Consider the following 21409-nt stretch of genomic DNA (forward strand, 5'->3'; position numbering starts at 1 on the left):
TCAGGCTAGCTGCTAGGTCATCTACAGTAATTTGTCCTTCTGTAAATGCTAATTGACATCTCTGAACAGAATTGCACCACTGGAAGCACACAGAGGCAGACTGGAGACATTAAATTCAAATGAGCTATCAGTATGATACTGTAAAGTGGACCTTGGCTTGCCATTTGTATGGAATATATTGTGTTCATTAAGGCTATTACAGCAGTGGTACACTGCAGTCCAAAGCACAACAATTCACAGTAAATTATGACTGTTAGGAAATTGACTTTTTGTAATTAAAAGTATGAAAAATAGCCAAAAAACGTAATACAGAGTCAAATTAGCATCAGATTATCTTACAGAAAATAGATAGTATTTGATCCTAAGCCAGAAGGAATTTTAAGGTTGGGTATCTAGTATACCCTGGTTGATGTTGTTCCTTTTTTTATCTTTACTTTTGAACACAGTCTCAATGCACAGCTTTGAACTTGCTCCAAAACAAACTGGTTGACCACCACTTGCCTACGATTCCATTCAGCACTTGTAGACTTAGTGTGTGACAGCCTTACCAGAATGTGTTACAAACAGAAAGAAGCACAACTCTCTGCCGCTTGATATTTGATTATGGCTAATAATAGAAAAAGACAGCTGCCTTTTCATTGATCTGTCTTCGGTGCCCTATTTCTGAGCCCTGTTTTCTCTCTCTCTCTCTCTCTCTCTCTCTCATTCTCGATCGTGTTTAACTATACAGTAGTAATAGTAATAACATAGAATACAAACAATATTCTCTGCTGGGGAGCATTTTCAAACAGTTTAACCCATCAATCTTCCTTTGCTGTAATTACCCATTGTTTCAAAATTCTCCTTTTGTGTTTGAAAATGAAGCTGCTTTGGGCCACAGAATCCGAAATCTGGTCGTGTGTGAGTGAGCCAAGCCGTTTGGGGTCAAACAGGACAGGGATAATAAGTGGGGAGGGGATACCATGTGGGAAGGAAGTGGCTCAGCTTGTTTGTCTGCCAGGCTTTTGTTTGTTTTCCTGTCGGACAAATCTATTTAGGAGGTAGGCTATCTAAGGTCTGCCGGTGGAAATTAGCTACAAGCAGGGCTTGTTATATAGTTATTGACAGTTATTCGGTAATGTGGTTATTGAGAAGTCAGTTGCAGCCAAATGAGAGATTGATAAGTGTTATCCATCAGCAGTGATGGAGCATGCTGACCTGTACAACTGCTGTTGTTTTGGATGAATGATGAGATATTGAGTTGTATTTTGCAATCATACCAGTCAAGTTTTATCCTGCAGTAATATTTAGTCGCTGCTATCTAGATTTAGATTTAATCACTTGTCTCTGTGTTCATGATATAGGGTAGTGAGACTACATTCACAAAAGGTGTAAATTGACACTTTTGCTTTTGACATAGGCTGAGATCCCCCGCCCCCCTGTTCATGCTTCATCTAATGGCAGAGCGCTTGTCTGTGTTATTTTCCTACAGGTGCCCTGATGCCTAAAATGACGTCAGTATTCAGTGTCATTTGCTGAGGTAGACAATTTTTCATGCTAGTGAGATTAATCCCCCCAACCCCCATCTCCCCAAAGACAAATCTATTGCCTGTGGAGCAACAGATTATAGATAGCTACCAAAGCATAATCAGACAGTAAATAGGTTTGTTTATCATGGAACTGTAATTCATGTTTAGCTTCACAGATGTCAACGAAACACCCAGGCTGCCGCGTCATTCACAGCCTTTGTATCAGACAGAGGCAGGGAGAGAAAGAGAGACAGACACAGGGAGAGACAGAGGCACAGAGAGAGACAGACGGTACAGCTGTTCTATTGAATCTGGATCGAAAAGTCATGAAGCTGGATCTCTGACTCATCAGTTCTGTGACGCTCCGGTTTCACGGCTCATATGATGCCAACCAGCATGTCATCAGCTGGGTGATGGGGAGAGGATGGGTGGGGTAGGAGACAGACCAAGACTTCCAAATCACAGCCACAACCAGTCTTTTTTTTCCCAGACACATTCTGATGCAATAACAATAACAGAAATGTTCACTACTGTGCAATTTTCCAGTCCAGTAAACTAAGGAATTAGATTGAAATAGAGCTTGAAAGATAGCTTAGAGAAATAGGGAAAACATTCAGGTAAGGGATGAGGAGAGGTCAAAGGAGGAGAAGACAAGGAATACTGTATTTAAGAGAGGAGGAGGAGGAGGAGGAGGAGAGGGGTATCTTGGTGGTGGGATAGATGAGTTTAGAGGACGGATGCTGAGTGGAAGTAGAGGTGAGTCGGAAGGGGGAGGAGGTGCAGTGCTCCTGTTTCCTGGGGGGATGGTGTTAAATGTGATGATAGAACATAGACAAGGACAGCGCTGATTTCATTATGCCACTGCAGCACCTCTTTGATTATTGCTTACTGGTAGTGCTTTGTTGTATGACAAATACATCTAGACTTTATATTCTTAAGCTTGTTTTCTATTAGAAAACAGTTCATGTGTCGCTGATTTGAATTGAAATATAATCAAGTTCACTAGGGGAATAATGGAAAAAGAATTAATAATGTGATAGCTAGTTTAACAGGGCATGAAATTGGGGAAATACCTTTTAAGCTCAGCATTCAGGGGATGTTACTGTAAGTGCAGTTTTCACCCCTTCAGTTTGGCTGTTCGAAAGCTGTTCCAATAGAGAGCTGTGATTCATAGAAGCAATCCCTCTATTGGTTGGAGCTGTTAGGGGGCAGGGCCTTGCCACAAGCTGGTGGGCAGGAAGGGGCTGGCTTTAGGGGTGTGGGGGGGTGGCTGGAAGTGTTTCAGCCAGATAGTTGGAGTAGACACTCTTCTGCTTCCTGCCTGCCTCGCTCGCTTGCTTGCTCCGTGGCTGAGAGAGAGAGAGACATCGAGAGAAAATCCCTGTCTAGGCATGGACCTCCGGCTGCAGCACTCGGCAGCTCGTGAGGAATGACAACACTTCACATGGTCATTAACTCCAGTCGTTGAGGCTGAAGGGAGAGCTGTATTGTAGCTCAGTGTCACAGAAGCACCGGGTGCCTCCTATGTACGGGACATCAGACAGACAGAGGCATACAGCAGAGCTACGGGACGCAGTGAAATGAGGTGGGAAAGAACCGTCATATTGGATGGCTTTTTCTGTTTTTTTTTTTTTTTTAAGATTTTTTTCTGGAGTTTTGCTGCAGTGTGCTGCATACCAGTCTGGGTGGGGAGGGAGGAGAGGGAATATTTTATCTCTGCAAGAGAAAGAGTGTAAGGCTGAAACGAGGGAAGAAAGCAAAGAAAATATAGATAGAGTGGGATAAATGCAAAGGAGCAATGGGAGCTTGACACCACGCAGTAACTATCCTTATTGCAGTTTCCAGCACTGTAATGGACTTTCTCTTTTGGTTTCTCAGGGAGAGCCATTACCACAGCAGTTGACTTGCTCTGTCCTCGGTGCAAATATCAGGAGCTCTTTTTTGCCACATGGGCAACATATTTTTCACTGTCTAGAGAAAAACTTGTTGTGTTGTGAGGCATCTGCCCTGACACTGCTTGCTTTGTGTGTTTCCCACAAAGTTTTTCCTTGTGACTCTCAGTGTGCAAATTTTCCAAATAACAAGGGCTAACTACAGGCAAAGGTTGTTTTTACAGAACAGGGTCTGATGTTTCTACACTTTTCATGTATGTGGACACAAATAGCCGATGGCCTGAATGAGCTGGAACCTCACGGTTCTAATAAGGCCCACATCATAATTAACCTTTTGAGTTACATGGGGCATGGTTGACGTGTCTCTAGCTTTCCACTGTCTATCTGGATTTAGCATTGTGCTAGACGGCTGGGCTTGTGCGCTCAAGCAGTGGTCATCATTGCCTGCATGGAAAAGGCCAGGGTGGTGTCATACGTCTGGCCATGGATCAAGGGGAAGTGGGTGTTTTCTAAAATGGAACATCAGTTCAGTCCTTCCTGTTGAGAAAAGAATAGGATACGTCTGCAAGACCCTGTGAGCCAGATATCCCCTTCTCCGAAATTGACTCTCATGCAAATTGTACCTCGAGATGGTATTAAAAGGATTTAGTGGTTAGTAGGTTTTTCAGACATCTTCTGCATGAAAGAGGGAGTCTGATTGCTCTGTGACATGAGGGTGAGTTTGCTGAATCATTCAGCTCTTATGTTTTCAAGTGCTGTAATTTGATGGCTTAAGATTTCTATTCATTTGATGTGTTATGCTTAATATTTCAATGTACAAGAGCCTTAATCTAATCGAAAATTTTCTATCCTGTATTTTAGGATATACATTATAGTGTCAGTGGAACTTATCACAACAGTAACACTGTACCGATAGTGCTTCTTCAATTGTCACTTCAGACTTTTACATTCACTAAGCTTGGGTATCCTGTTAATCATCATGTTTATCTGAACAGCACTATTCACCTCTGGCTGCCAACTATACTGTAATTAGCTGATGACTTGCTCGAGTCCTGTGGTTAAGCAGGGAGCAGACAAGAATACTTACACAGGAAAACAAGTCCATTTACTGAGTGCAGGGGTTTGATATCAATAAATGATACTGAGACTCTCTCGCCTGTTTTCAGTTAAGTGCTTAAAAAAACTAAGCACTTAACAAGCATATAATGGAAATGGTATATCATCTGTTCTGTGTTATGAGATGGGACACTAATTAGGAGAGGAAAGCCCAGTCCCATATCATAAGCAGGGCCATTTGGGTCACTGTGGTTTAGTTAAGGCTATTATGATATGGGACACACCTATCTGCTGACTCTGTGAAATGCTTCTTGCGTTGTCTCCGAACAGTAGCTTAGTCCTGGTATAGACTCTGCTGAGCTCACTCACCCGTCCTTATCGCTAATGGTACTTGATAATATTGAACTCAAGGAGCCGTAGCTTATGCCAAAGACAATTTCATAAGCATCATAGCGCCCATAGTATTAAATACGAATTAGGCTGCAGGGCCCTGCTCTGATCCTCTCTGGAAGATGCAAAGGAACATTTTGCAAGCAAACAAGCTGGTAAAGTCACACTGAGAGCTAGGTTAGGTTTGTTAGGGATGGAGGACATTTTGATAAAACCTGCACTCATTTTCCATTACTCACTGGAAACTGAACATTTTCCTATTTCCCCTCTACAATGAGGCCCTCTCTCCACAGCCTTGAAAAACATTGGCCACTTGTTCCTCTTGACCATGCAAATGACCATACAACTGTGGCTTGCCAGCATAAAATGGTAATAAATGGAAATGCAGTCACTCAGGTACCCAGCTCATGCGCTCGTCTGTGATAGTCATTTGTATTCGTACTTTATTTTGCTGGCAACACCTGGCTGATGCCACAGTAAACGTTGTCACAAGACTTACAACCAATGGAAACCAGGTAGCTTATCGTCTCTGCTGAACAAATACAAGCGGCTAAGATAACCGCACCACACAGCCAGAGCACACAGATACCAGCCTAATGGGTTACATACGTGGTATTCAGAGGTCAAGCCAATGACTTTCACTCGAGACGCCCCAGTCCCACTGACTCTCATTCAATTAAGCAGACTGACCAAGATAATGCCCCTGCCAGCTGGCCTTAGTAAGCGTCAGTAATCCATAAAGTCTAGTACTGTGGTGCTTTTCTTCACATCTCTGCCCTGCTTTATCAGGTCGCCCTGTCTGTCCACTGTTTGTACTGAAGACACAGAGGGGACATGGCCTTCTTACAGGAACTCAGGAATTAAAGATAAACAGGGTATAGACTGATGTTCAGGTTTTGGGTTTTAGGTTTTATTCAACATGTGGTACTGAATTGCTGAAAACATAAAGGATGACACTGTCAGGATTAAAGATTCTGTCGCCAAAGTGAACAGCAATATTAACATCCACACACCCTGGGCACCTATTTCATTACAGTACCTTGAGACACAATATATTCCTGTGTTGTAAGAGCCAGATTATTTGACTAGTCCTTGACTCTGGCTCTACTTCTGTAGAAGTCTGATCTTCACATTTTATTGCTGGAAGGGACTGCAAAAACATAGCCTTGTTCAACCATGAGGGTGCATAGGAGGGCTAATCTCTGAGGTAAAAACATAGGGTGCTATATGGTCCCTTCCTACCATTTGTTTTTGTCTCTTTGTACCAGTAGCATTGTTTTCAAATCGCGACTGCTAAGCTTAGCATAAGCAAAGCCACTTTGCATGAAGCTAAGCTAAGTGTCCAAGGACACGTCAAACCAGATGAAACCAAAACTAAATGCCCTGCCTCCAACCTCAGTCAGAGTTTTCCAAAGCAGTCATTATTGCAAAGCAATTTTCTTCCACTGTGTGTTTGAGTTTCCCATGCTCTTAGGATGGGAGGTTGTTATATGACAGAGGTAACAGTTTTCCCCCCAGGATGGCAGTTTGCTTTCCAGCAGGTGTGGTGTGTTTCTAGAAGCTAGCATTAGATACACATGCTATGGCAGTGCCCTTTCTCTATATGTCACATTTGTGATTTTACTTAAATTGACTGAACGATTGAATTGATGATAAAAATTGTAATTGATGAATTTTCTATTAATTGTCTAACCAGTGAACTAAAGAATTGATTTGGGCCTAGTTTCAGTGCTGATTTTGTGTATCACAGCGTACAAAATGATGACAAAAAATATTGGCTTGGGTAGCAGATAAATCCCCTGGCCATATTGCACAAACATACAGGAGCCTATACAGTATGAGAGCGGACGTGCGGTCATGTTCCTGCATGATTTTTATCATTCTATCACCCACATAAGGATCCTTTTTATCGCCAGTCCTCTCTATTTGTTTTGAATATCTTTCATGGCAAACATTGTTTGAGTGTTGCCTGTTGAGTCCCTTGTGGACTTTTCAGTTGACCCCAATCAACCCTTATCCACACCGTGGGCCTACTCGATATTATGAAAGCTATCAGTACTCTAAACCTCTGCTTTCTCCACAAAAAAAAAGACTGATGTCTGTGGTCTCCAACTATTTTAGCACAACTTGCTCCATTTGCAGCCAAGTCATTTCACAGAGAAATGGCGCCGTCGTCCCTTCACACATTATGACAAAGTAGGTTAGCTTGATCACAGACTTCTTATGGCTTCTAAAATAAGAAGGGATTAATTGTTAAAGGTCAGATCTGACATGATTCTTACCTGACTGTCTCTTCTGCAGCGATTGGCTCTCTCCCCAGGGAGATGGTGTGAAATTAAATCCTGCTTTGGAGAGTGGAGCCTGGGCGTCAGTATGATCAGGGCAGGAAGCTTCTCATTTCACATGATCAGCACTAAAGTGGGACAATATGATTAGCTAGACAATGGTCTGGACTCATAGCCATGGAACAGTAAAAGGTTGGTTGGTGATTTCAAGGGGAAACATCTTTCTGCTACTTGGTGTCCCAGGAAAGTATACATGTCAACAACAACAAAAAAGAAAAACCGACACAGTCTGATAGATTTTGGCCATTTATCTTTTGGATACATGGTCTTATCCTTATGCAGCTTTTGATTTTCTCATTTTTAATGTTTTAGCCTTCAAACAAAACTACAAACAGACTCTAGAAGTGTTCAATTAATGAGTCCAAGTTCAACTAACAGACCAAGAGGAAGGATGATGTTTAGGTCCGCAGGACAGCAGGACAAAAATACTGTGCTCAACCCAAATCTGACCAGACCTGAACCACTATTCACCCGTATGACAATTGTGTAGGGAATTTGTAAAGGGATTTCCTTTTCCCTTAACAGTAGCATAATATTTCGAGTAAGTTTAAATTTGCCGTCATATACACCAAGGATATGCCTTTAGAGTTTGTTCAAGATATTGTTCTCATGGTATAAGTTTTCCATAGAAATGTTTATATGTTTAGATCAGCAAAGGCAAATCTTTTAGCTTGAGCTGTAGGTTTTTACAACCCTTCTCCATGTACTGCTTCAGTCTGGTGTCCTCAGCCCTATTTTCCCTCCCTCAGTTAGCAGAAAAATATTTCCAGATGTGCCAAGAAAAGAGCTCCCTGCGCAGTAGCTTAGTAATGGATTTCTTACGCTCAAACTAAGGGTCACTTCCTCTGATTGTTGCTACACCAATTGTCCCCCCCTCTGTCCCTTGACAACAACCAGACAGAGACCAGCGCCTTTACAGGACAAGGCAAGACGCACAAACACGCATTCCCCTCGTGAATGTAAATTGCCAGGCCACCGTCAATGAGCCAGTATCTAATTTGGACGGTTGGAGACCAGTGAATATTACAGGACACTGGGCAGCGTCATAATCGTGTCTGGCACTGGCATATGCATCTGTCTCGGTCCCTCTCTGGCTGCTGGACGGCTGCCCGGAATAGTGCTGTGCTGCGCGGTTTTCTATTGGCTGCACCATCCCTCCATGCATGGCTCTACAGGGCGGGTTGCACCCTGGGGCTTTTTTCTATCTCTGCTCTGAGTCGATGCTCTTGTCCACTGTCTCATAGCACAGAAGCTTTTGCCATTCACCGCTTTGTATGCAATATGTTGGAGAGCCAACGGGCTTGTAGTCACCCGGTACAATAGCACACAGCAGTGACTGGGGGACTTAAAATCAAGTGGCTTCTGAATAACCTCACAACTGCCTTTTCTCTGGTTCATCAGCCCTGTACCCTTTAGAGCTAGCAGCCCTCTGGTGCAGTATGCACCCAAATTCAGACTGACATGCATACACAAACACTGTTAACGCCTGCTGATATTTAGCAAGCCATTTTCTCACTCTGAAAATAACCTCGATCTGTTTGTTTCTTGTCTCTCTTTCTCTCTCTTTCTCTTCTCCATTTCAGATCACTGACAGAAAGTGCCTTGTGAGACAGCATCCCTACTTGATGATCCCTGGGTGTTTCTGAGGAGCTTCAGATTTCTCCCTCTGCAGTTGTGACAGGATATAGCTCAGCTGCAAACACCACTAACCCCTTGGGTTATCCTTACTTGTGCTCAGTGTGAAGAAACCCCAAGTGAAGAGGTGGAGCTGCTGCACTACTGGCCAAGGTGCCAAAGCTCACAGAGAGTAGGTACTGAAGACTTTTAAATAATAGAAAGCCACAAACTTTGTGTTGTCCTAAATTGTGCCATCGCACCTCAAAATAGCACCACTTTTGCTCCCCAACAGCCACCCTCGAACAGATAACATCATTCACACAAAGGACATTTTGGGGACATTGGTACAACCAGTAGAGCTTGTCTCCGAGCATGCCCCCTCTGCCTTGTCAGAGGTCTGCACCTGAGACTTGCTGATTGATGAACAATTAGCTGTTTGACTGACAAACTCTACAACAGCAGTGCAGTCCCATGGTCCGGTCACAGAGACTTTGCCAGTCCATTACCTCCACTTTCTTGTCCACAAGGACAAACCTCATCCACTGACCTGAGGCAGATCATTTATAGCTACATGTTCCATTAGTTTTAGTTGTTGTTGGTTTTATTTTTTTATTGGAACACTGAAACACCTCCTCAGAGGATATCCTCCTCCTTAATACAAGTGGCTCCACTCCACCCACAGCCGTCGCTGCTGACATGGCTCTAAACATTGCCTCGATACGGGACGCGAAATGGCTGACCCTGGAAGTGTGCCGGCAGTTTCAGAGAGGGACTTGTTCACGCAGTGATGAGGAATGCAAATTTGCCCACCCACCCAAAAGCTGCCAGGTGGAGAATGGGAGGGTGATCGCCTGTTTTGACTCATTAAAGGTAAGGACTTTTAAATACTGTGTGTAACTGCTCCCGTCTGTTGGGATGTTATAATTTTTACTCTGTCCTTTACTTGGTTTTGGATACAGATGGATTGTAAAATCTATACCTAATTTTTGTCACAACTGCCTGGCATACAGGTAACACTGCAGAAATCATCTTGGTTTCTACTTTTCTTTACATAACTGCACGGTTAAATCATGTAAAGCAAATGATAATTGCATTACATCCCTGGAGTACCAGTATAGCATCTGATGTCAAATGTTGCAGCGTTGTGGTTCCTAATAGTTGGTGGGTTTAGGTTGTCTGCTCAAATTAGCATGTGTGTCAGGTCTCCATGCTGTGCTGCAGTTAGCAGACCAGTCTGACCTATGAAGCTAAAGGCCAGAGAGGTCTGTTGTCATGTTCACTGTCACCACAGGTGTGTGTGTGTGTGTGTGCATGTGTGTTTAGTTTTTTATACGGTAAGTTCTTCTAATGTTACCATGCCTTGTCCATCATCTGTACTTGTGGGGGAACATCTGATCGCCTTAAGTCGTTCCAGGGCTTCTATTCCTGGGTGCATGTCAGCTGTCACACAAAACCAACAAACAACATCAACAGGCAGAGCTTGTTTTGTAATGTTTGATTCTCACCACATTGCTTCTTTAACGTTAATGTTTTTTTGTCATCTAAGACCAGAATCTCAATTTTAAATGGATAGAATTGTTATTATTGAATACAGTGGGTTGATATGAGGCCTTAAAGCCACGCTGAAGTATTTACTTCTTTAATAAAAGCCTGTAGTTTATTTGTTGACCCCTTTTATCGGGAGTTATGTCACTGTTATATGGGTATGTTTGATACTTACTATTGCGCAGTTTGCTTTTTCATTTCCTTTTTTTTCTTTTTTTATTGTGGTAAAATATCCTTAAATTAACTTAACACCAGACACATTGAAAGTCTCCCCAATTATAACAAGGGCGCTTCACACAAACCCCCACATGCTGCAAATAAGATGACTGAATCCAAGAGCAACCTATTATTTTCAAGCTGAGTGGAAAAAACAAAACAACAGCTGTGACAGTGATAAATAGCCAAAGAAACAAGAGCAGAACCCTGTAAGTGTGAGGAGTTTGTCTTTTTTTAAGTACATGCTGTAGCTGCATTTCACTTGTACGGCAATGCAGTGTATGGAGAGTGAATTTCACGGTTTTCAGTTTGTCAGTGACAAAAGACAGGCTAGATTAGACCATGTGACGAGCCGTTCTTTCATTGTGACAAGGTTACACTTCATTATACCTTAAAAATGAAGAGTGCTGATTTGCTGGGGACATCACTAAATTGTGACCCTATCCTTCCTGAGAGACATGGCAAGCTTTCCAGCATGTGTAAAAGCCCTCTTCATTACAAGTTGCTCATGTTCAATTATTTATTTGACACTATGAAAACAAGCTGTGATTATGGTGCTACGGTATCAGCTATTTTCTTGAATGAGACTGAACTCATGGTAAGGCTTGCTGTTTTATTGCTTGCAGTCAGCCATTGAGTGACAGTCCTTCCCAGCTGCCACATTTTGTGAGGTTCGTGGTTTAATGAGCAAACAGCTGAGTCCAGTCAGAATCAATGTATTGTTGCATCATGCAAGGAAAGGCTTGACACAGTTCCCTTGCACATGACATGATTTTGCCATTCATTCCCGTTATGATTGCTAGCCAGTGCTGCGTAGGGTAAGGATATAGAGGCATTTGATGATATTGCTCTTGCATGGCTGTTTTTTCTTTTTCTGTTCTGTTCTATATACCACACAACAGCATCCTAAGAGCACAGGCTTATTTGCTCTGTCTACTGTCTGGGCTTTGTGCTTTTGACCCTGCCACTGCTTACTCTAGGTTTCTTATATTAATATTGTTTATCTAGGAATTTTGTCGCTATCAATGTGGGCTGCTCTGTGCAAGCCCTCAGGCTAAATTGTTAAATGTAAAGACAGATCTATCTCTAATTGCAGTCACTCTTTCTCTCTCCCTCCACCCTCCCCCTCTTTTCACCATACGACCCGGTGACAGAACGAGAATACAGGATTCTCTGTACTTTTAACTCCAACTCGCCTCCTCTCTCACAAAGACTTTCCTCGTGACAGCTAAGAGAATGAATGCTTTATTATGCATTAGGAAATGTGTTTCGCTCCACGGCAGGCTGATTTCCACCCAATTACGCCCGTATCGTCTTCCTGGGTCTTCTCATCTGATGGGGTTATCATGCCAGGGTTGTGTGCTGCCAGGCGTGACTTGGCCAGTGTTCAGAAGGGTTCTTTTCATAAACACGTGAAAGGTATGGCACAAGAGAGGAGTAGTGGTGTAACTCTGTCTTATCAAACAAACATGCTGATTCCATGGAGAATTCGACTGTTATGACTGACTTGGTAAAAACACCCCTGTGATGACGGTGGCTCCTTGTTGAACTCCCATACAGCAAAATCTCAAATTTTGCAGTCCACTGCCAAAATAAAAGATTTAGTGTCTTGTCTTCACACCAAGGTTTATTTTGGAGGTATGCTTTGCCAGGCTGAGCCACATAATCACTTGTGGGTTAGATTTTTGGCCTGTGATTTACTGAGTGTGTTTGGGCTGCACATTTAAAAAGAAAATCTTTTTTGTAAATTATGTAAATTACAGGTGTCTCTGACTGGCAAACACTTGACAGTCATCTTCTGCAACGCAGCTTTTAAAGGGTATTATTAATTTTAAACACAATGCAGTGGGACTACTTAGAAAGGCTGCTGTCATTGCTTGTGGCAAGAGGTAGAGAAGAGATAAGCGCCTCGTATATTTTTTGGGTATAAATTACATCTGAGAGCATAACTCAGTTATTTCTCCAGTGTGTGCATCCATCCTAGCTGATGAGACCTGGAGAACAACCAGACCCTCTGATTTGCGATAAGGATAGAGATGGGTGTAGCTGGTTTGGGAAGCAGCCAAACAGCCACTCGCACAAGTGGAGCAGACGAATGATCTGCGAAGACAATAGCAACAGAAATACCTGGTTTCGCATTTTCTGTTAGTGTGCTTTGCATTGGACGAATGCCAATGAGGAATAATTCCTGTTCGGTTTGCTCATGCTTTCTCGATCATAAAGCTTGCGGCATCCTGACTCCGCTGTGCTGCTCTCAGCATGTCTATAGTGTAATGTATAGGGGATTATTTTTTGTCCCCCTGCTCTACACTGAAGGCTTTAGAAATAGTCTCTCTGTGCTACATTTGTCATCTCTCAAAATAGGACAAGCTACCTCATATCTGTCCAAAGCTGTAGTCACATTTGGTCGGTAGTCATGAAATAGCTTACTAGGTATCATCCATTTCCATTGAGACATGACATCAAAATTTGACAGTGGTGACCTCAGCAACAGGAGTAGCTGTGGGAATTGTTCAGATGTGTCAACAGTTTTTTCAATTCAGTTTCTGTTCTATTTCCATTGAGTCTGTATCTTGAAGCCTGGCACCGCTCAGCTCTTCTTTGTGTTGGTATGTTTGTTTTGTGATTTTCTGGTACATTTGAGGTTTGTCTCTGTTTTATCTTTCAAATTAGGAAAATGAAATGCAAACCAAACGTGTGCAGACAGGTTTGGTGGCTGCAAGGCACAACATGGCCTTTAAATGTCTTCTCATACTGTGAATTGTGTTTAATTAAACAGTGTGGCAACATTAGGTGACCTCCATGCAAGTAGATGATTCAAATGATTTAAATGTTGCGATATTATATCATCACTTAATCAAACATCAGGTGATAGATAATCAATACAGGCAGCACTGAGTCTCCAGCAGCATCACAGATAGTGTGTCACGTCTGAAGCCGTTTCCTTTAAGCTCTTTGATACTTGTTTCACTGTGACCATGGAAACCATGACATAGTGGTGGAAGGGATGAGGGGAGGAGGGGGCTGTAGGAAATGAGCAAGAATACCTACGGTAATGGGGTAAATGCAATCACACCAGTCATGTGATGATGTCACATTGGCCATGCCTCTGACAGTAGCCTTTTGTTAATTTCTCTGCTTTTCCAGTGTTTTCTCTTTATTGCTGTCTCCGACCAAGCTGGCTGGGTTATATTTCTTCCCTCTGCAGTAAAAGCCTGACCATGTCCAGAGCATTTGTCTCAATTTATGTTTTTGACTGCTTGTCATTGCACAAATATGACATAACACACGTAGGCTGTAAATAAAGCAGAAAATAAGACTAAAAATAAGCAGCTCTTGGATAGATTGTCATTTAAATTGCCATTCTTTCTGTACTGCAGAAACATTTTTTTTTAGACACATGTATGTGACAAGGTATCTTTATTTGCAAAACATAAGGCTGTCAAACCTTTACAGAGCAGATCAGATGGTTGATAACATGGGCTGTTTAAATTCTGTTCCTCACATTTTTTTTTTGTACCAGTCAGTTTTTACCAGGTGACCTCCACGCCTGACTGAGCTTCAATAGTCTGAGAGGTGGGGGATAGTCTGGTGCATCCTGGCACTATCACATTTCGTCAAGTTGCGGCTGTCAGAAAGAAAGTGGTGAAGCAGGAGAAACAATAGAAGGTACTTTCAAGTGTGTGGAGTGTTTTCTCATTTGTATCACAGACTCTGCACAGTCCCCCTGGGGGCGAGGTGCCCTGTTTTCCCTCACTTGGTAAGAACATCTTAATCCGGACTTTGCTTCCAAAGAGCACATGTGTTTTTTGGGGTCGTGGGATGGCTGAAACTAGTAAATAGAGAAGCGAGGGAACATGGAAAGAAGGAAAGCTGGTAATATTTGAATGGCTAGGGGAATATTGTGATTCAGCCTAAGGAGTAAAGAAATAAAGGTGGGTGCAAGAGGGTTTTCCTGTCTGCAGGTGACAGGTCAAGCCAAGCAGGGAGTCAGGGAAACATTTTTAAACTAATTGTCAAAGATTGTATTAAGATTCAGCGGGAAATTGTCTGTGACCTTGAGTTAATCCGTTATTCTATAGCCACCAGTCCAGACAGACACCAGACTGTGAAACTGAAATGCACACAGATAGCAAAGGCAGCTTGAAGTTTAGAGGTTCCTCTGATTTAACTGTTACTTCCTCCCTCTGGGCTTATTGCATTTGCTTTTTTTTTGGATCTTTAGGAAGCTTCAGTGAACATGAACTTTATGCCCATGGCCTCAGCCCCCCTTTTCCTCTCTTGTTTTAAAAGATGGGCTCGGCTGCATTCCTCGGCGTAATCCTCTTGAACTGGGCCACACCCTGGGCAGAGCAAACGTGGAGGGGAATGTATGCAGCGCAGTGGGAGTTGGTGTTCCCCCAGGGTCATTCACATAGACACAATGAGGCACTGACTTGAACTTAACGTGGGGCTGCAGTGGATGCAGCATGCTTTGATGAGCCCCTAGGAGACCCCCACCGCTACCATTCGTTAAACAGGCTTCCTTGTACGCAGACGCATGCACGCACGCTCGCTGTCTTCCCTGTACAAACTATGCCAAATTTCATTTGATCCATGTGAATTCACTCCCTACAGCCCACAGCCCCAGTCTAACTGGTCTGAAAAAAGGTCCAAGGATAGCAAGTGATAAGAGAGGAGGAAGTCTCGTGACCCAGTCTCAGTTCATCAGTCCTATGTTGTCACAGGAAATTTTTCATACCAATAAGGAAAACCACAAAAACATTTATTTTGTGTAAATAAAGGCATTTTAACCACCATTAAACCTCGGTAATAGATTAGTGTCAACATGATTTGTATTAGATGCACTTGTAGAGCCATGCAGAAAGTTGAATTTCATACTCAAATCTAAAGCTGTTGAAACCACCTACGTCTTCCATGATTCATAATATCTTTTCATTTTCTCTCTTCCTGTGATGTGAGATTTACATGTTCGTGTTGTCATTTTGTATAAATTGATTGATCTTGTGACAGATAGCTACAAAGGTTATTAATGTTACTGCAGACCAACAGTACTGCACTGTGCTGCTGTTGATCAGAGAAGTTGTTGCAGTAGGCTTGGCATTTTAATTGGGCCACTGCTCTGACCCACATCTGCCTGTCAGTGTGTGTGTGTGTGGCAGTGAGTCTGCTGTGATACCCACATTTCACTGTCCCCCTCTGGGTCTAGCTGCAGAACTGGTCGAAGCCAACTGTAGACACTATTCTTAGAATATTCAGATATTACAAGAAAAGAGGAAAATGCTGTAATATTCCACAAAGTCATTTTTTAAATTTTTTGCTCCCTACCTTTACCTGCTTTTTTTGAGAATGTGTGAAACCTCAGTTCATTCACTTGGGAGCTGCAGTGTTTAGAGGCTGTTTTGGTAGCAAATGTTGTCTTCTAGCAACAGAAATTTTGGTGAACAGTTTTGCTCTCTAATGTTGGCAACCAAACTAAAATACCACATAGAGCCAACTGAGAATAGTTGTGTAGTGGTGCATACATGTGAAGGCAGCTTTGAGTCTAATATCAAGTGAGAACATTCCAGACAAAGAGGAGAACAACCAGCATTTAGCTTATTAAATCAAAATATCACATATGAACTGGCATATTAGACTATATACACACATCTGTTACTTCTCCTATACTAATAATATTAATAATATCAAATGACTCATTTCATTATTTAGTTGCAGAATATCAGCTGTTTTTATTCAATGCTTTCAATGTATAGGTGAGAGACGCTGCAGCAGTCTGTTAGTTGGTCTTAAACTCCTTACATGTGTAGGGTGATCTGCGTCCTCTCTACAACACTCTGCTAATATGCAGCTTTCCTTTTTATCATGTAATGGAGTTCCAATTTTGAACTTGCACTCCATTATGTCTTCTCTATAAAACAGAAGATTTATGGCACTACTGTTGTTTCATATCAGATTGAATAGTAGGTGTTCGTCACCCAATCAGCCGCCTGCAAAATGCTGGAGAGACTGAGCACTGAAAATCTGCCCATCTGCTGTACCAGTGTTTCACCTGGTCTCAATCCACCCACTACCTCTGAGTCATCCTTTTTTTTCCCATCTCACTCTGCTGCCCACAGTGCTGATAAAGTACAAGATTCTCTGCAATTTTTTCTCTCTCTCTGTAAAAAACAACTTAAATCAGTGCTGCAGAATCTATGCCATCCTCACATTCTGTGATTTCAAAGCCAGCTGGACTCAAACTGCCTTACTGCTGCAGCAGTCATTGCTGCTGTGAGCACCTCTGCAGTAAAGCTGAAGGCAGATCTATGGCGAGCCAGCCAGGAGGCTTGCTGTGTGCTTGACCTTTAGTATTGGTCTCATTAATTATTGATACGTAGTTTCATCACCAGTCATCAGAGACAGACTCAGGTAGTTCTAATCAAATTTTTACTGAGAGTAGCATTCATTTTTCTGCTTTGTTTAGCTGAATTCCACCATTTAAAAATACACATTATTTTTGGAAAATCAATAGCTTCATCCTTGTGTTTTTCCCTGGCATAAAGATGCCTACGGCTCGCCACACTTCCGAGTATTGCATATGGCTTTTTTCTGTGGCCCATATTAAACATAGAAATTAATAGTTGCTCAGGAAATGTGTTGACTGCTCCCCCAGGCTTCTTTTAATTCCCCTCTGATTATACAATGGACAAACTTACAAAGACACAGCTCAAGATGCTCCACAATTCCCATCCAGCCAACCCCAGCTCATACGCACACACACACACACGCACACACACACCTAGGGAGCTACAAACAGTTAGATAGACAGGCCCAGCTGTCTCCCAGGGGCCAGCCTTTATAATGAGACAGAGATCTTCTTAATTGGCTCCATCTAATGAGGCAACAGAAATGCAATCTTTAGGGGCCCTACACCAGAATGGGTTCCCTCCACCTTTTTTGTCTAAATGACTATTGGTCTGTGTCAAACAGGCTGTTGTGAACCAGGCCTAGCATGACATCCCAATCCCATGTGAAGATGTGTCAGCGTGGAAAATGTCTAAGACCACATGTTGGTGTGTCAGTATCAAAAATATTCATTGTTAATAAAGTAATGAATATAAACTGCACTGGCAGTGACTGACATGAGCTTGCCTTCTGAAAAACATGTTGAAGTGATAATGGAGTGCGAATTCTGTGAACTCTTTCTTTCTCCTACAATTGCTCTGACTCGTATCCTATTCAGGCTTGACGAGTGGCAGTGATAGACTGAGCTGTAAAAGTGGAACCTGCCATAATTTCTTGTGAAACGCTCCCAATGCACTTTGCTGCAGAACCTGCAGCACAGCACACATAATGAAGAGGCAGTCATTTACGTCATTAGATTATGGCTAAGGACTGAATCAGTGGTCTGATCTAAAATGGCTGATTACCCAAAACAATACTGCTGTTGCAGTCAGTGCCATGAGGTTACAGTAGAGAATTTGTTCCAGTCTAACTTTCCTCAAAAACATCAGGCTTAATAGGCTAGAGTGTAGCTGCTCTGAATTGAAGTAATTTGATAGAGCTTGTCTGGTTGAAAGTCTTGTAGTCAGTGTAAATGACTCTTGTATTAGTGAGTGAAAGGCTTACAGCTGTCTAGTTAGAGAGTAAGCTGGGTATTGTTGTAAATGTTTTCATACCAAAGCATGCTCTGCTAATTCAGATTTGGTGCTGGTTCTTAAATGATGTTCTATTGAGGGCTCTTTTGTTCAGCTGAGCTCAGAGTAAATTCCCACTTCAGCAATAAAACTTGATGTCTGTTATTAAGGGATACTTGGGTATTGCTGGCATAGCTTTGGTAATAACATTAGACCCACCAAGTTTATTTCTGAGATCTAGGAACATCATGATGTCACCCCTGAGAATAAGAATTCAAGCTGTTGAAGCCTTTGAATATCTTTTGATACTCAAAAACAAAACAAGCATGGTGATGTGTACTATTCTTGTAGGGATAGATCTGTAATACCCAGTCCAAGCTATAGGTGTTATTTGTGTCACACCCAGGGTGGTCATACCATAAAGGTCAACTTAAGGTCATGGCAGCATATCTGTCCCTCTGTGTGTGTGTGTGTGTATATGTGTGTGTTTGGGTCTACGGGGGGGGCATGCAAAGTTCATGGACGAAAGTGAGATGCCCAATTTTCACACCCAGCAGATGCCTGCACCAGTGACCCACGGTGACAGGTGGGGGACACTAATTGGCAACGCGCACCGTCACAGAGTAGGGAGAACCCATGGTGGTTGAGGGAATGAGGAGGAGATGAGGGAGAGGGGGATGAGCAGGAAAGACAAGTGGTACCAGTGGGGGACATAAATTGGCACTGCATTTGCTGGTGCAAACCATTAAAACGTTGATGGAAGGAATAGCGTCAGGTTTAATGATCATATCGTATGATCATATGTTGTACCAAAAAAGGCATTTCATGGTTGATAAGCAAACAGATGTTGCCTGTGAAAAGTTCTCTCTAATGCTGTTGTGTTTGCATTTCTATAGCTCAGACTGGGATTTATTCTGCCTCTCACTCTCTTCCTGACTCATTCACTCAACAGAGCTACAGCTTACCTTAGAGAAAACAGGAAAAAGTACAGGATGATAACATGGGTGAATAGTATGATCAATATGTTTACCTGCATCAGACAATTTGGAGATAAAACACACCCTGCAGCTCAAAGGCTGTTCACTGTACCCTGGTTTATTGATCTCATCTCTTTGACCAAAGGGCACTTATTACTTTAACCAAGTATAAGCACTCATTCAGCCCTCTCTACCTCACTGTTCCCGACCTTATGAGGACTGTTTTCATCATCTCCATGTGGGTTTAGAGTCTCTTCAGCCCACAGGAGAGAGCGTCCTCAGAGGCCTCATCATCACAACCAACAAACAACATATCGGTCCAGGCGATGGTGCACCTTATTCCCCTTCGGTTGCATATAGCAAAATAAAATCGCATAAGCCTGTTGGAAAACTGTTGACATTATATCTGTGGTTTCCAGTAATTACCAGGTTTTTGCAGTACCCTGATTATTAGCATGTTATATATTGATTTATACAGTATACTGTGATGGATAAATAACTTATATGGCTCTTTGCTTTTGAATTTATGTACGACTTTTCTCCCTCATTATGTTTACTGGGATATAAATAACTGTGAGGCATTATATCTTGAATATTATGAAAGATACAAGATAAGATTTCTAAACGGAACACTAGTCTACTTGTAAGTTCTTACTTGGGTAACTGAACTCTCCAGATTCTCTGTCGTTTGAATTATAAACCTGTGCCTCCCAACTTTTTTTGTCAGCAACCAAGCTTTAATCTCCAAACTGGAGAGTAAGCAGCGATACAACATTTCTGCCCCTATCTGCTGAGTGTGTTAGAAAGAGGCTTTGATGAATAGATCTGCTCTCTCCCTTCCATCTCATTATCCTCCTTTATCTGTTTTATGGATTTACACAACTCCTCAACACGCTCTGACATGCGGTCGATAATGTCAGCAGGGGAAGGAAGATGTAGGATAGTCTTTTTTATTTTCTCGCATTGTTTGTTTAACTTCTCTCATTAGCATTTGTAGTGGATTTGTGTTATTTTTGGAGCACTGCAGAGTAGTGGTGGCTTTGATCGTTAGAGAGTGATTGAAACTGAGGTATCTGTTAACAAATGTAAAGTTAGGAAATTAAAATAAGGCCCACCAGCTTTCTGCTGTTTCCTCTTGGGGCTGTGGCACAGTTCCTTTCAAACTAGGGCGTCAACATCATGTAACCTATTTCTATGAAATCTTTCACTGTTATGGTTACTTACAGTTGGTTATAGGACTGCTGTCATATCAATCTGAAGCTGACAAGATGTGTCTTCTCAGCATAGGGAAATGACAGCTTGTCGAAAGCAGGCTAATGCCTCAGTCTTTCAGCTATGACTCACCTATCAACAGACTGAGAGGTGGCATTGTCATAGCTGAGCCTTTCTACAGGGTGTGTATTTGTTGAAGTGTGGGAAAGTGAGACAGTTGCTTCACTTCAAATGTGCTGTTTGCATGTGGCATGAATGTTTATGTGTGTGAACCTTTCAGCTGCATGCCTGTGTCCCTCGATGTGTTTATGTGGATCTGTGTTTGTGTATGTGTGTGTGTGCAGATTAGAGGAGCTCTGGAGGGTGGGTTTCATGTCTCAGCAGGTCACAGATGATCAGATTAACTGAAGCAGGGCTCCAGCCTCCAGCTGGATTATCAGCAGGGACCTGGACTCTGCAGGTGCCACACAGCAGTGCCACTGCTGCTGCACTTTGACCATCGCCTCCCCAAAAAACACAGACAGCAACACGCACATCCAGTGTGGGCAGTTATCACAGCCATCATCTGAATGCTGATAACCTTAATTTGTGGCCAGTACTTTTAAATTGCCTTTTTTTTCCTACTGCACGACTGCATGAAAGCTCTTTTGTTGAAATCTGTCAACTGCTGTGACAAATGAACAAAAAGTTGTTTCGTAACTTGCATGAAGTATATATCACGGCTCTTAAAAGAATATTGTCAGTACCCTGCAGACAGTTTAGGTGCACTAGTACACAAAATCACTGATAAAACAGAGCTTAATAACAGAGCTTAATGATTATTGGCTTTTACAGAGTCCCCTCTGCTAACTGAAGTGGACCACGCAATGTTTTCTGAAATGTTAAAATGATGTCAGTTAAAACAAGATAAATGGACATGTTCATTGCTTAAGACACTTGGGTGTGGACACATGATCAGCACCTTATTACACTTCTTACATGGTGGTGGGAGTGTTTGCTTTTGGGACCCGTGGGAGAAAAATTCCTGCGATC

At 42.4% G+C, this 21409-nt stretch overlaps 1 protein-coding gene across 16 annotated transcripts in view; it reads left to right on the top strand.

The window, feature by feature from the left end:
- The window catches only part of mbnl2 (muscleblind-like splicing regulator 2), a 54197-nt gene that overhangs the window by 1120 nt on the left and 31668 nt on the right, over nt 1-21409 (top strand). For 13 of the 16 annotated variants that reach the window (XM_071463865.1, XM_071463866.1, XM_071463870.1 and 10 more), the window contains exon 2: nt 8775-9678. In XM_071463865.1, coding sequence (XP_071319966.1) covers nt 9505-9678 — 174 coding nt within the window. In that variant the 5' untranslated portion in view covers nt 8775-9504. Of the gene's footprint in view, nt 1-2811; nt 3094-8774; nt 9679-21409 lie in introns of those variants that run through there. The other 3 variants (XM_071463863.1, XM_071463864.1, XM_071463861.1) reach the window with 3 other exon arrangements.

Source organism: Trachinotus anak, unplaced genomic scaffold (genome assembly GCF_046630095.1).
Source record: "Trachinotus anak isolate AG129_WGS33_773 ecotype Australia unplaced genomic scaffold, CSIRO_AGI_Tana_v1 ptg000026l, whole genome shotgun sequence".
Classification (NCBI taxonomy): domain Eukaryota; kingdom Metazoa; phylum Chordata; class Actinopteri; order Carangiformes; family Carangidae; genus Trachinotus; species Trachinotus anak.